Here is a 13003-nt window from a genome sequence, read left to right as displayed (position 1 = left end):
TATAAACCACCCCGCGTGTTGAATTTAAAGTGCGGTGCGCTTCCACCTGGACAGGGAAGGTATGTAGCAGTGAAGTACACAGCGATTTTTGTACCTGGAGGGCACTGACTGTTTCTAACAACAAGGTGCCATTTCGAAATCGGGAACAAGACTTTACAGGACCTGTAATTGCGTCGACACCTTTCTGAATAATGAAAGGGTTGACCGTGGAGAAGTCGTGACCATCGTCAGACCGAAAAACAACAAGGAACTGTGGCAACGATGGAAGAACTGTCTGTGGCTGAGACTCAGTGAACTTACGTTTGTGAGCAGACATAGTGGAAGGTGAGGAAACCATTGCGGAAGTATCCCCCAAGATTACCGGCATCTCCAATGGTGTGCTCCTTCCTTGTGGGGCCCTCTCTGAGGGCACTCTCGCCTTAGGTGACTGTTCACACCTCAGGTCACACTTCCCGAGAAACAGATGAAGGGACCAATCTGCACTTTCGGAAGTTATCAGCTTGGGTAATCACCTTTCCCTGGGCCTGGCCGTTACCAGGGGGTACGTATGTGTCCTACCTGTCTACACGGGGCGGGGAATTACGCGTTACCCTGTCACCAGCTACGCATGGGTTGGCCTAAAGGGAAGGGGAAGGGGAAAGGGGAAAGGGGAAAGGGGGAAGGGGGAAGAAGAATGAGATTTTCACTCTGCAGCGGAGTGTGCGCTGATATGAAACTTCCTGGCAGATTAAAACTGTGTGCCCAACCGAGACTCGAACTCGGGACCTTTGCCTTTCGCAGCAAATGCTCTACCATCTGAGCTACCGAAGCACGACTCACGTCCGGTACTCACACCTTTACTTCTGCCAGTGTCTCGTCTCCTACCTTCCAAACGTTACAGAAGCTCTTCTGCGAACCTTGCAGAACTAGCATTCCTGAAAGAAGGTTCACAGAAGAGCTTCTGTAGAGTTTGGAAGGTCGGGGACGAGATACTGGCAGAAGTAAAGCTGTGAGTACCGGGCGTGAGTCGTGCTTCGGTAGCTCAGATGGTAGAGCACTTGCCTGCGAATGGCAAAGGTCCCGAGTTCGAGTCTCGGTTGGGCACACAGTTTTAATCTGCCAGGAAGTTTCATATCAGCACACACTCTGCTGCAGAGTGAAAATCTCATTCTGGAAACATGACCTAGATTGCTATGGGAGATGCACATATTACCACTGCAAATACAGTATCCTAATATGGCAAGTCTGTATTTAGAATGAGGAGGGGGAGGGGTGGATGGTGGTGGTGGTGGTGGTGGTGGTGGTGGTGGTGGTGGTGGTGGAGGAGGAGGAGGAGGAGGAGGAGGGGTGGCAGAAGGGATGGATGTGGAACAATGAACATTTTTCAAATGGGGGTTCTGCTGGTTAATTACAACTTTGGTACAAACAGATCTTTTATGATGCCCTGAGATAGGTGGAGATTCATGCCCAGGAAAATGGTTAACTATGTAGCAATATAACTGACTGAGATGGACTGGAGAATGGATGTTGAAGACACAGAAGAACAAAGACAGACAGTTTTCACAGGAAAGACGTATCATATAAACATTTTGTTCATAAAAATTAAGATCAGGTGTTTAGCAATCATACTGTCAGCGAAGGATTTCTTTACAAAGCACATGAAAGGTTAGAACAGCAAACTATCATGCAAGTGCTTCTTTCTCTGCCAGATTTGGTCGAAGATGTCAGTTAATTATTCTGCTAAATGTGGCAAACTTAGAAAGCTGTTTGAAGTCGTGCTACACTATCCTCCTCCTCCTCCTCCTCCTCCTCCTCCTCCCCCCCCCCCCCTCTCCCCCGGGTCCTTAATTCACTGGTTGGTGGCTGACTGACATAGACCATCATCTGATACATTCCCAGATTCTCTTCTCCGCCTTGTTCCAGCTATCCTCCCAGTTATTGTCCTTTAGGGACACCTTTCTCCTCTACCTTCCTCCACACTGTTTGCTTAACAGTCTTTCTCAATACAGACTTTTTTTTTTTTTAAATATAGTACCTTGTTGTTCATTATCGCACGAAGGCACATTATGCACACGTGGATATCATCTTTGGATTCTCCCATATTAAGTTTAGCTACATGTCTTGACCTTCGTTTGAGGCCAGGACTATCCAACATCTCCAGGGCTGGTCTGAGATACCCATTGTGTCCAGGACTCCCTGCTGAAAAGAAAGCCACTGTTATGAAACTAAGATTGTAATTGATATGGAATAATGAACTATTTTACATTAGACAACAGATATAGCCAAGAGCTCATTATCCTCATTTATAATGTTAGCCATATATGTATATAAATTAACCTTATTTTAGAAGTCAGACAAGTTAACAAAACACTTTACATTTCTTTAAGATATAATCTCGTCTGTAGTGTTGAGGTTAAAACCTGTAGGTACTTCACACACACACACACACACACACACACACACACACACACACACACAAAAAAAAAAAAACAATTTAAGTGAGCCACAATCTAATGAAATCATTTCCATCATGATCACTATTCATCTAAAAAAAATGACAACATTAACAATAAACAGCAAAGTAAAATACGTTTAAATACCACTTTTGCAGCACACAAGAAAGTAGTAGGTGAGGCAAAACAAGATGCAAAATTGGATTCAAGATGCATAAAGAACTGTGAAACAAATTAATAAAATGAACTGAAAGGGTGGATAAAAGGGGTAACAGTGAACAGCATATTGCTAAAAAACAAATGACATGGAATTTAGAGAAAACGAGGACTGCCAATAACTTTTAGCGCCAAAATATCAAATGCATCTAAGACAGAAGATACTCAGTAAAGTGGAATCTGAACAAAGGAATTACTTGCTTAAAGAAGTAGTGTCTTGTTCTGGTGATAAGTTTTGAAACTTGATTTGTTAAATATTAATGTCCTATTTGTGAGAAAATTTCAAACACTTGAGTACTTGTAAATTTTTGGACCACTACAGTAACACGAACAGTAAACAAGTGCTATATGAAGAACCAGCGTGCTTACTTATCAAGTGTACCAATGGAGACACTTGAGAAATGACACAGGTGGAAATTAAAAAACAATCTGTGTCTCACATTTCCAGTACTTGCAGTTCTTTCACCAAGAGAAAACAAGCAAATCAAGAAATACAGAAAGGTAAAAGTACAAAATGTATATTGCTGGAAGTCAGTCGGAACACCTCATTAAGGAAAAAGACACAAAGAACTGTTAAGAAGTGTGAAGGCACAATGAATTTCACCTACCAAATTGTAAATCTGATAATGATAATGGACTGCAGCCACGTGACAGGAAAAGATAAAAGCAGAAAATCTTAAGCAAAGCAAAGATAGAGCAATCCAGCTGGGAAGTAAAAAAATAACAAATGTACATAGCTTAAAACAAATAAAACAGATACATCAGAAACATACAAATACACACTACAAATAATACTTACTATGGAAACAAGTAGATTTATGAAGATGCACATAGAAACCAAATAGGAAGCAAAATTGTTCAGAGATGGAAAAGGGAATAGAAGTGAACTCTAAGTAAATGTTAAGAGTTATGTGGAGGTCAAGTCTAACAATCTAAATCACAGTGCAAGCATAAGCATGGACACAGATTTGTAGATCTATTAGTAAAATGTTAATCACAGTCTCAAATTTAAAACATTTGATGTTATTCTCCCCATACATGAGCACTGCACATTCTCAACTGGCAAGAATAAATGTGGGTAATATTTGGCAGCTAGACTGAAAGTTTTAAGCTTCTGAATGTTAACATCAAAGAACAAAGGCTCAAGTAAGTTCCTTATTTCAGGGACCGATAACCTCGCTGTTTGGACCCCTCCCCCAAATCAGCCAACTAACCATCCCTATTTCATTGAAATCTTGGAAAAGAAAGGATATGGGCCAATGAAAAGTAGGAAAGTAACTGGTCTAGGTTTCAACCAGGCACACAACTATACCTCAACCGTTGCACAATCAGTCCCAGAATATGAGTAGCACAGAAGTACCCCCAATCATGCAATATTAGTTAGAGGTGACTTAATCCTACCAAATATAAACAGGGACATCTATGAATTTTTTTCAGGTGGCATGGACACACAATCTTGTGAAATATTTCTGAACACTCTTCTAGACCTCATAGCTACTAGCAGGCCTGACCTTTCTGTCACTGTCTGTAAAGATACCGACAACCTTTGTGGCTACGGTACCTTGATTGCTAATCCCAGATTTAATTTTCTGTACAATAGAACCCTTCCAATTAACTATTTCAATTTTTTCCTTCATTTACAGTTATTAACTGGATTTTACAATTGTGCCTCTTTCAGCTGCCTAACCGGCAGTTCCTGCACCACACTTCCCTGTTTAAACTAGCAGTTCTTATTCCAGGTTTTACATTAAAGTAACATCTTATGGTATGTATACAACTGCGTTTGAGCTTACAGAGAGAACACAGAAAGACATACATCAAGTATCCACCATATGAGCTAATACCTTATTATCTCCTTTACAGTGCTGAAACATCTAGCAGCCCATTCCGACTCAATTTGAGTTTACAACTCAAAATTTAATAAAATCAATTTGCTCACTGTTACTTTTGATGTTTAACTGAATGTTTGGTTCTATAGCTCAAAGAGACTAACAACTATCACTATACGGTGGCTGAACTTTCACAAAAGGGGCCTCCTGGCCAACAATGCCATACGATCATTTCATTTCATTACATCACTATCATCAATCCGCTTAGCAACAGACTGTGTGTAAATACTTGGAAAGACATGGACCTCTGAAGCGTTTCAGATTTAACTGAATAATGCAATTGCTGTCTTCAGAAATAAAGCTTCACCCAGTCTATGGCTATTGCAACATGACAGTGACAACAACATCGGAACCTAGAAATATTTGCATCTGAACAATACAACCATCCCAGCAAAAATGAGCAATTTTTATTTCAGCAAAAAATTGTTAATGCAACAAAACCACCTCATATTTGAAACAGGTTCTCAGATCAAATCCTGCTATTGTGAAATGAAGTTTGTCACTTTAGGACAACATTCAATACCTTAGCAGCTGGAGGAGAGGAAAGGAGGAGGAAAGGTGATATGGCTGTCACTGTTCAATCGTTGCAGCACCAAAGAAACAAAACATGAAAAGCACAGACAAAAAGAAAACACACAATCCATTTTGGTCTTCTACCTTGAAAATGGTATGTTGGCCTGCGGACAGCTTTGCGTCTCGGCCAGCAACGGAAACTGAATCTGGAACCTTCAAATGTAAAGCATGTGTTAGACGTGTTCACCATACAGTTAATGAGTGTGAATCATAAATGCAGACTTTTGGTAAATAAACCTTCTGCAGTCTTTTGTTCATAGACTGACAGTAAGAAACTGTTGAAATTACCAATGTGTTTTTTCTTCGAAACTGTTACTTTAAAATCGTTACAATATTTTTTTTTTTTTTTTGCAAACTACTTCAGTCTCATGCGTAAAATAGAAAAGATAAGAAATATGACAGACAAACTGAAGACACTTAGATTATCTTTCATGGAAGGTATGAGATTAAAATGTATGGTCTTAGTGCTGTGGAACATGCTTTTAGAAATTAGTTTTTTAACTAGTTTGCTATGAATAGTTTTGATGAAATATATTTTTTAAAAAACATACCAGATCCTGAGCCACTCGCAGCCAATCTCTCCTCTGATGATGTTCTTGATTCAGAGACCCTCTGCTCATGCCTCATCATGACCAGACGGAAACTGAGGTACTCTATGAGATGGTCCAGACCCTGGTTTGTTTCATCTAGGAACTCGCGCACCCACCTGCAAAGTACGTTTTCATTACTTTTTTATTTCTTTCACTATTCTTTGGTAGTGCCCTGAACTGCAATTGTCCTAACTATCTTTTTCTGCATTACATTCTGCTTCCGAGACTTCCTGCACATGTCTATGCATCTAACAGTACACGTAAATCATAAATGAGGCAAAACAGACTTCTCTCCCCTAGAACAACACCTTTTAAAACACAAAGAGATTCTTACCAGCTTAAAAAAGCAACAGTATCAAAACGCACAATTTTACTTTAAATTTCCAGGAACAAGATTTCTTTCGAGGCAGATATGGAATATGAAACAGAGCAAAATTTGGACACCATCCAGCATCCACTGTCCACCATGATAACTGAGCTATGCTAGCTGCAGTGTGCCATTCAAAAAACGACTGGTGACAGCCATGTTCTCCACTTGTGTGTTTCTTGTTCCAGTGATTGGTAAGGAGACATCACAAATACATGACTATACTACCCTATGGGATTTTAACCGAGCTCACGGAGCAGTTTGAAGGGCAGGGACCTTGTCAAAGAGATACTGGGAATGCCAGATTTATCCCTACCTCAGCATTATTATCTCTATAATCATCATCACTGTGTAGCTAGGAATTTTGTCCCTTTGAAATGTGTAGTAGCAGTACAGGATTTTTTTCTTACTGAAGCTAAGTACTAATCAGTCATTCTCTTTCCAAGCAACTCTATAGTTCTCTCAAGTAAATTCTCCTTTTGGTATAACACATTAATTAAAAATCGACTGCAGAAGGAGCAATATTTCATATAACTATTTTTATAGGACTTTGTCAGCAGAACGCTCACTGAATACTAAGGAGGTTTGGTAGGATGTTAAGTATGTCACTGGCATAACAACACTTTGCATCAAAGAGTTATCTCTAGAAAAATTACACTGTCCCCTTCACCTGTTTTAACATTAGCCTTTCATTATATTTATAGAACGATGGCCTTACAACACTAAGCTTGGAACAGATTAACGATAGTTGCTGGAGCAGTGTTTACTAATTTCAGACAAAATGATTAAGATATTGTGCTGGCGTAAGCTGGCTGGCGCCAGCACACCACGTGGCAATGAGGTTGCAAGAAGATCAACAGAGGGGGGGAGGGGGGGGGGGAGATGAGTGTCGCAGGAAATGCACCACCAATGCCCTCTCTGTCGCCAGTATTTAGATAGCTGCTGCGGAATGGAGGGCCAGTTAGTTCGTGTCTATAGGACCAAGTAAGTTCTAGTGCCCTCAGTCGCAGCTCAGCAGGAATTTCAGTAGCAGTTAGCTCCAGCACTAACTCAGACAGGCAGCATGTAACAACCCTAATAGCGCACATAGCGGACTTCTACTTCACCAGAATCATAGCTAATGTGGACTATACAGAAGAGCTTGTACCACAGCACATGAAAGCTTAACTTACGTAGCTCTTTGGTTATGAATAAGGAACACAGTTAATTTATGCATGCAGTTTGTATACAGGCCACCAAACAACATCATCTCCTTGCTTCCCATGGTACAGCTCTATAGAGACAACGAGACGACATAAAGGATGACGATGAGAATCCTTCAGTGAAGAAGAATTTGTCTGCTTTGCTTCCATTTCAGATTGTAAAGGTGATCGTATTCGAGTGTTTGCTACATTTTTGTTGTATTCTTGCATGTATACCAAGAGGGGAGTCGCAGAATTAATCAACTTTTCAGAGGCTTTGCTTGCTTTTTTTCAGAGGCTTTGCTTGCTTGTTTTTGCTCTAACGTATTTCTGTAACCCACAGCTAACCCACCCCCTACACCTCAGCCACAGACGACCAATGTGATGATCTAACACAAGCTTTTCAGTTTCAGAACCAACAAATTGCTGCCTTGCTGATGACTGTACAACTTCTGACTGCACAAACAGCGTCAGCCACACAACAACAGAAGTCAACCAACCAACACGCCCAACAAGTGCCACCAACCAGCATACCACCATTCTGGCAATTTAACGACACACAAGAGGAACGGCTTGAATACCCGACACAGTTCCAAGTTCACAGTACAGTTCATTAAGTTAAGGTACTGTGAAGCTACAATACCTTCTTTTCCTTGCAGGGTCCCCAGCGTTCAGGTTAATACAAAAACTATTCCCAACTGTGTCTCCCAACGAACTCAGTTATGACAAAGTAATCGCAGCATTAACTCGGCACTATGACCAGCAAGTTAAAATAGTTACAGCCAGGTATCAGTTCTTTCAATTGCAGAAAAAGCCAGAACAGATGTACTGTCAGTGGTACACAGAATTAACAGGCAGGAGTAGGAAGTGTAAATTTGAGTATAGTAGTAGCAACTTTTACAATAAAAAAGTGTGACATTTTTCAAACTAATCATGTGATCAACAGTCACCCCCTCCATTCTCATTTGCTTGCAATCCGTGACCTGCCTGTTCCTCGCAATGTGTCTGAACTGTAGTCAGTACTAGGCAAGATGACATACTGTATTCGGCTCATACCGAATGCTGCTCAGATGGCGGCTCCATTGCATTGCAAAAATGTACCTTTTATGTGGACTAAAGCCTGTCAAGATGCATTTTGGAAACTCAAACATGCCTTGCTTAGCGACGTATGTTTAGTGCATTTTGACCCTGCTAAACCAGTAATTTTGCAATTCTATGCTTCTTCCTACAGAATTGGCGCTGTGCTTCCTCCCAGAATTGGTGCACAAGACTGACCTATTGCTTTTGCCTCAAAGTTGTTAATTCAAAGTCAGTGCAATTATCCTCAAATAGAAAAAGAAGCTCTCACTACTATGTATGGTGTGACAAAATTTCATCACTATTTGGAAGGTCGCAAGTTCTATCTAGAGACAGACCACAAGCCTTTGCAGTCTGTGTTTCATCTGTCAAAGCTGGTTCCTGCATGCACTGCTCAAAAATTGAGCGCTGGGCTTTGTTACTTTCACAGTATCAGTATGAAATTGTGTACAGACCTATGGCAAAGCACATCAACGCAGACTCCCTATCTCGCCTTCTGATTGGCCCAGACTGATTTTGATGCCTCTGCTGTATCTTGTTGCCAAATCAATGTGCAGGACTCTGAATCACTGGAGTCTTTTCCCTCGCACTACAGAAAAATAGCACAGGCCACGGAAGCAGACCCAGATCAAGATTTTGTTGAATTATATTCGCACATCTCGGTCTCATTCATTGAACAGTATCAAGAACTCAGTTATGTGCCGATATTTAGCACATCAGTGCTGCCTTTCAGGTCAGCGGGATGTGATTCTAGTTCGAAATGACAGTTGACAATCACGCGTGCTTATTCCAAAAGTGTTGCAAAAGGATGTGTTAAGATTGCGCCATCAAGTACATCAGGGAATTGTTTGCAATTAAAGAGCTAGCACACCGGCACTGTACTTGCCAGGGTATGGAAGCCCACATTGAACAGATGACGGCATTGGGTCGCGCATGCACGGAGAACCAATCCGCTACACAACAGACATTTTCAGCTTGGCGTAGCACTCAGTCGCCACGGCAACAAGTGCACAGACTTTGCAGAACCATTCTGGAACACTCATTGGCTCATAGTGGTAGACTCTTTTCCCAAGTTTCCATTTGCAGTGCATACAAACTACCACATCGCATAGCACCATTCAAGCATTGTCCTCAATATTTTACATAGAAGGTTTGCCAGAAATACTTGTCGGGCAATGGATCGCAGTTCACTTAATGTGATTTTGAACATTTTTGTGAACGGAATAGCATTTATCACCTAACAAATGTTCCATTTCACCCGCACCCCAACAGAGAAGCAGATCATTTCATATGCACTTTCAAGTAACAGATGGTCAAGCTTCGCACTACCCACAAATGGGAACAGACGGTGCAACTCTTTCCCGTCCCCTATCGCTCCCATACACGAGACGGACTATCACCAGTTGAACTTCTGCATGACCGCTGCCATTGGTCGCTGCTATACTTTTTATACATTCAGAGCAGGGGACACCAATGGTCCAACAGAGGCCACAAGTCCATTAATAGCGATGAGAAAAGGATACTTAACACAGGACCTTGGTCGCAGAATGACTGGTGGTACATGAACTGGCAAATAAAAATTGGGAGGGGGCCCCAAAGACCCCACTCGTGCGGTGTAAGATGTGATGGCGCCAAGCTAGGCTTTACCAAGAGCGAAGAAAAATAAGACAACATGGCAGCATTGAGAAAAGCCCTGCCGAACTGTGGTTTCCAACTAAAGAAGGTGGGTGATCAGATACTGTACCTCCCGAAAGCCACACTGGTAAGGAAATAAAAGGTCCCAAGATTTGAGGATGCAACAGAGCCAACAAGCCACCATCAATTTCAATTTCAGGGGATGTTGCTCAGACTGATTGGCTGGTAACTATCAATGGACAACAGATCCTTACTGGGCTTAAGGACAGGAACCACAGTACTGTCCATCCATTGAGAGGGGAAAACCCCCCCCCCCCTCAGATACAAATACAATTGGACATCCGAAAGACTTATTGTCATTGTCTGGGATTAAGGTGTTGAAGCAACTGGTTATGGATTGAATAGAAGCCAGGGGCTGAATCATGGAAGAGGAGAGGACCACGAGATGTTCTCATACGGTAAGAGGTTCAATGTAGGTGACCAGTGTAGTGATGGGAGAGAGGGAGGGGAAGTGAGCAAAAGCAGAAGATCAGTGTCAGAGAAAGTGCCATGAGGGACACTAAAATGGGTAACGGAACTGTCACTAAGACGGCATAGGTTGTGATCCAGAAGAAATTGGTCTTTGAGGAGACCATGCTCTAGACAAAAAAAGCAATGCCCCACAATAGGCAACAGGCAATAAAATCCAGAAAGAGGAGGAAGGGAGAGGGATTTGCTGAAGACAGGCTGTTAGGACAGCATGAATTTGCTGGAAGACGTCCATATTGAAGGACTGGAATATGTTCTGAATATAGATGCAGGGAGCTAATTATATATAGCAAGGAGCTCGTTAACTCCTGATGAGAGGAGTAAAAGAAGCTGAACCTTACACTCATCTGTCACCTGACAAAATCTTTTATCTTGTGCAATGCAAATATTAGACCATGAAAATTTCTATCAAGAAGAGACTATTGACTTTCGAATCAGTTTCCCAGATGAACACTTCAAATCCCTCAACATATTTGCTACAGATGATGATGACCTCATAACATCTCAAAAAAACTGAAGAAATAAAAACTCTACAGCTCTCTTCTCGGTCAGGTACTAAGAGATAAATAAAGAACACTTGCTGCAGTTCATACTGAAAGGTAAAAGAGAGGGCAAGGCATAAATTGGAAACCCAAAGACACTGTGGACCCAGATCATCGAAGAAACAGGTAACCAGAAAGTTGGAAAGTTCTTCAGATTACCCAAAGGTGCCCAACATTCAGAGATCTGTGATCATAATTCTTTCAATAGATGAATAATACAAACACCATTACCAACTGGAACCTTGTGCAATACGGTAAAGTTAATTAACATCTGTACAAATTTATAGCTCGTCTCTACTGACATATTTTTTCAAAAGTTTGACTGCGCAGTAACAAACACTGATTCGAGAAAGATGTTAAAGCGAAGTTCAAATCATTCTCTTGCCTTATGACAATAGAAAGGACTTTGCTCAATGAAACTAGGTTACAGTGTTCTGACATTGTCAAAAACCACTCAATCCATTATAATTGTGTTGATTATAATACAAAGCACATTCTTGTGGCTAATTACGTAGGTCTTGAGATTAGAATGAAATATATGTGGAGATGTATTGATGAAGTGTCATACAATGTGTGCCACTTAGGAAGACGACACACCTAGTAGTAGTCACACTCTACAAATTATAAGACAAATAATATCAGTTTAAGTTTTAAAATTTTGTTAAGTAATGTGATATTCTACACAAAGTATTTCAGGAGGAACAGTAAATATTTTAGAAGCCGGTGGTAAAGACTAATTCAAATAAAACATTCCATATAGTACATGACCAATTTTTATTGCACGTGGAGATAACTGTTAGAATGTAACCCAAAAAGAAATACTCTCAAGAAAGCAGAAAAAAAACTATTAAGCTCAAAGTTTATTTTCATGACTTCCTCTTTTGACTTCAATGTACTTTTGAATTCTGTTGGAAACACCTAGTATGGTTTTCTTTTATGAAGGCAGTACTATTCATAGCCCAAATGATTAGTTTGCCTCTTGTGTGTAATTTTTTGTAGACTTTGGCTTTCAATCACAACCACAGATTAAAATCTAGGAGGATAAGTTATGTGAATGTGTGGTGTCTGCTCTTTCGGATATGTCAGATGCAGAAATACACCCGATCTCCTGTGGGTATCTCTGAGAGCAAACATGGAGGAAATGGAGGGACTGTAGATACAAGTGTGAATCAGCCATGACGCATGACGAGATAGTCCGCACAGTTGTGATGAATCTGTGTCCCAGATGACACAGTGGTTAATGCACCTGCCTAGTAAGTAGAAGATCTCGGGTTCAAATCCGGGTCCAGTACACATTTTCATTCGCTGCCACCAAATGAACCTGACAGTAATGATCCCCTCCCTTTCCTTTCCTGTGCTTTCATCCCTGCTCCACTTATGATTTACATATAAAAGGATAAGGTCAGTGGATCTTAGTGGCCAAGAAATATGATCATTTCAGCCAATCCATCTTCTGGAATACTTGGCTTAGATATCGTGTCACTCGATGGCTAGAATGTGCAGCAGCCCGTCATGCTGCAGGAACATACCCAGCCTTGTAGTCCGCACAGTTGTGATGAATCTGTGTCCCAGATGACACAGTGGTTAATGCACCTGCCTAGTAAGTAGAAGATCTCGGGTTCAAATCCGGGTCCAGTACACATTTTCATTCGCTGCCACCAAATGAACCTGACAGTAATGATCCCCTCCCTTTCCTTTCCTGTGCTTTCATCCCTGCTCCACTTATGATTTACATATAAAAGGATAAGGTCAGTGGATCTTAGTGGCCAAGAAATATGATCATTTCAGCCAATCCATCTTCTGGAATACTTGGCTTAGATATCGTGTCACTCGATGGCTAGAATGTGCAGCAGCCCGTCATGCTGCAGGAACATACCCAGCCTTGTAGTCATAGGAACCTCTTCCAATAATGTTGGAAGTTGGTTTCAAAGGAAGTCTAGATTACGCAGTCCGATAAGATGATGCAGAAGCAC

The 13003-nt window shown here is 41.2% G+C and overlaps 1 protein-coding gene across 6 annotated transcripts in view; it reads right to left on the bottom strand.

Annotated features, from left to right (window-relative positions):
* LOC126175747 (formin-like protein) overlaps positions 1 to 13003 on the bottom strand; it is a 479943-nt gene that overhangs the window by 107219 nt on the left and 359721 nt on the right. For 3 of the 6 annotated variants that reach the window (XM_049922703.1, XM_049922701.1, XM_049922704.1), the window contains exons 5-7: positions 5662 to 5816; positions 5195 to 5263; positions 2015 to 2178 (exon numbers count right to left, since the gene is read on the bottom strand). In XM_049922703.1, the coding sequence (XP_049778660.1) occupies positions 2015 to 2178; positions 5195 to 5263; positions 5662 to 5816 (388 nt within the window). The remainder of the gene's footprint in view (positions 1 to 2014; positions 2179 to 5194; positions 5264 to 5661; positions 5817 to 13003) is intronic. The other 3 variants (XM_049922702.1, XM_049922707.1, XM_049922705.1) reach the window with 3 other exon arrangements.

This window comes from Schistocerca cancellata, chromosome 3, assembly GCF_023864275.1.
Source record: "Schistocerca cancellata isolate TAMUIC-IGC-003103 chromosome 3, iqSchCanc2.1, whole genome shotgun sequence".
In the NCBI taxonomy this organism is placed as follows: Eukaryota; Metazoa; Arthropoda; class Insecta; order Orthoptera; family Acrididae; genus Schistocerca; species Schistocerca cancellata.
Note: the sequence above shows the minus strand (reverse complement) of the source record. Positions and strands in the feature narration are given on the sequence as shown.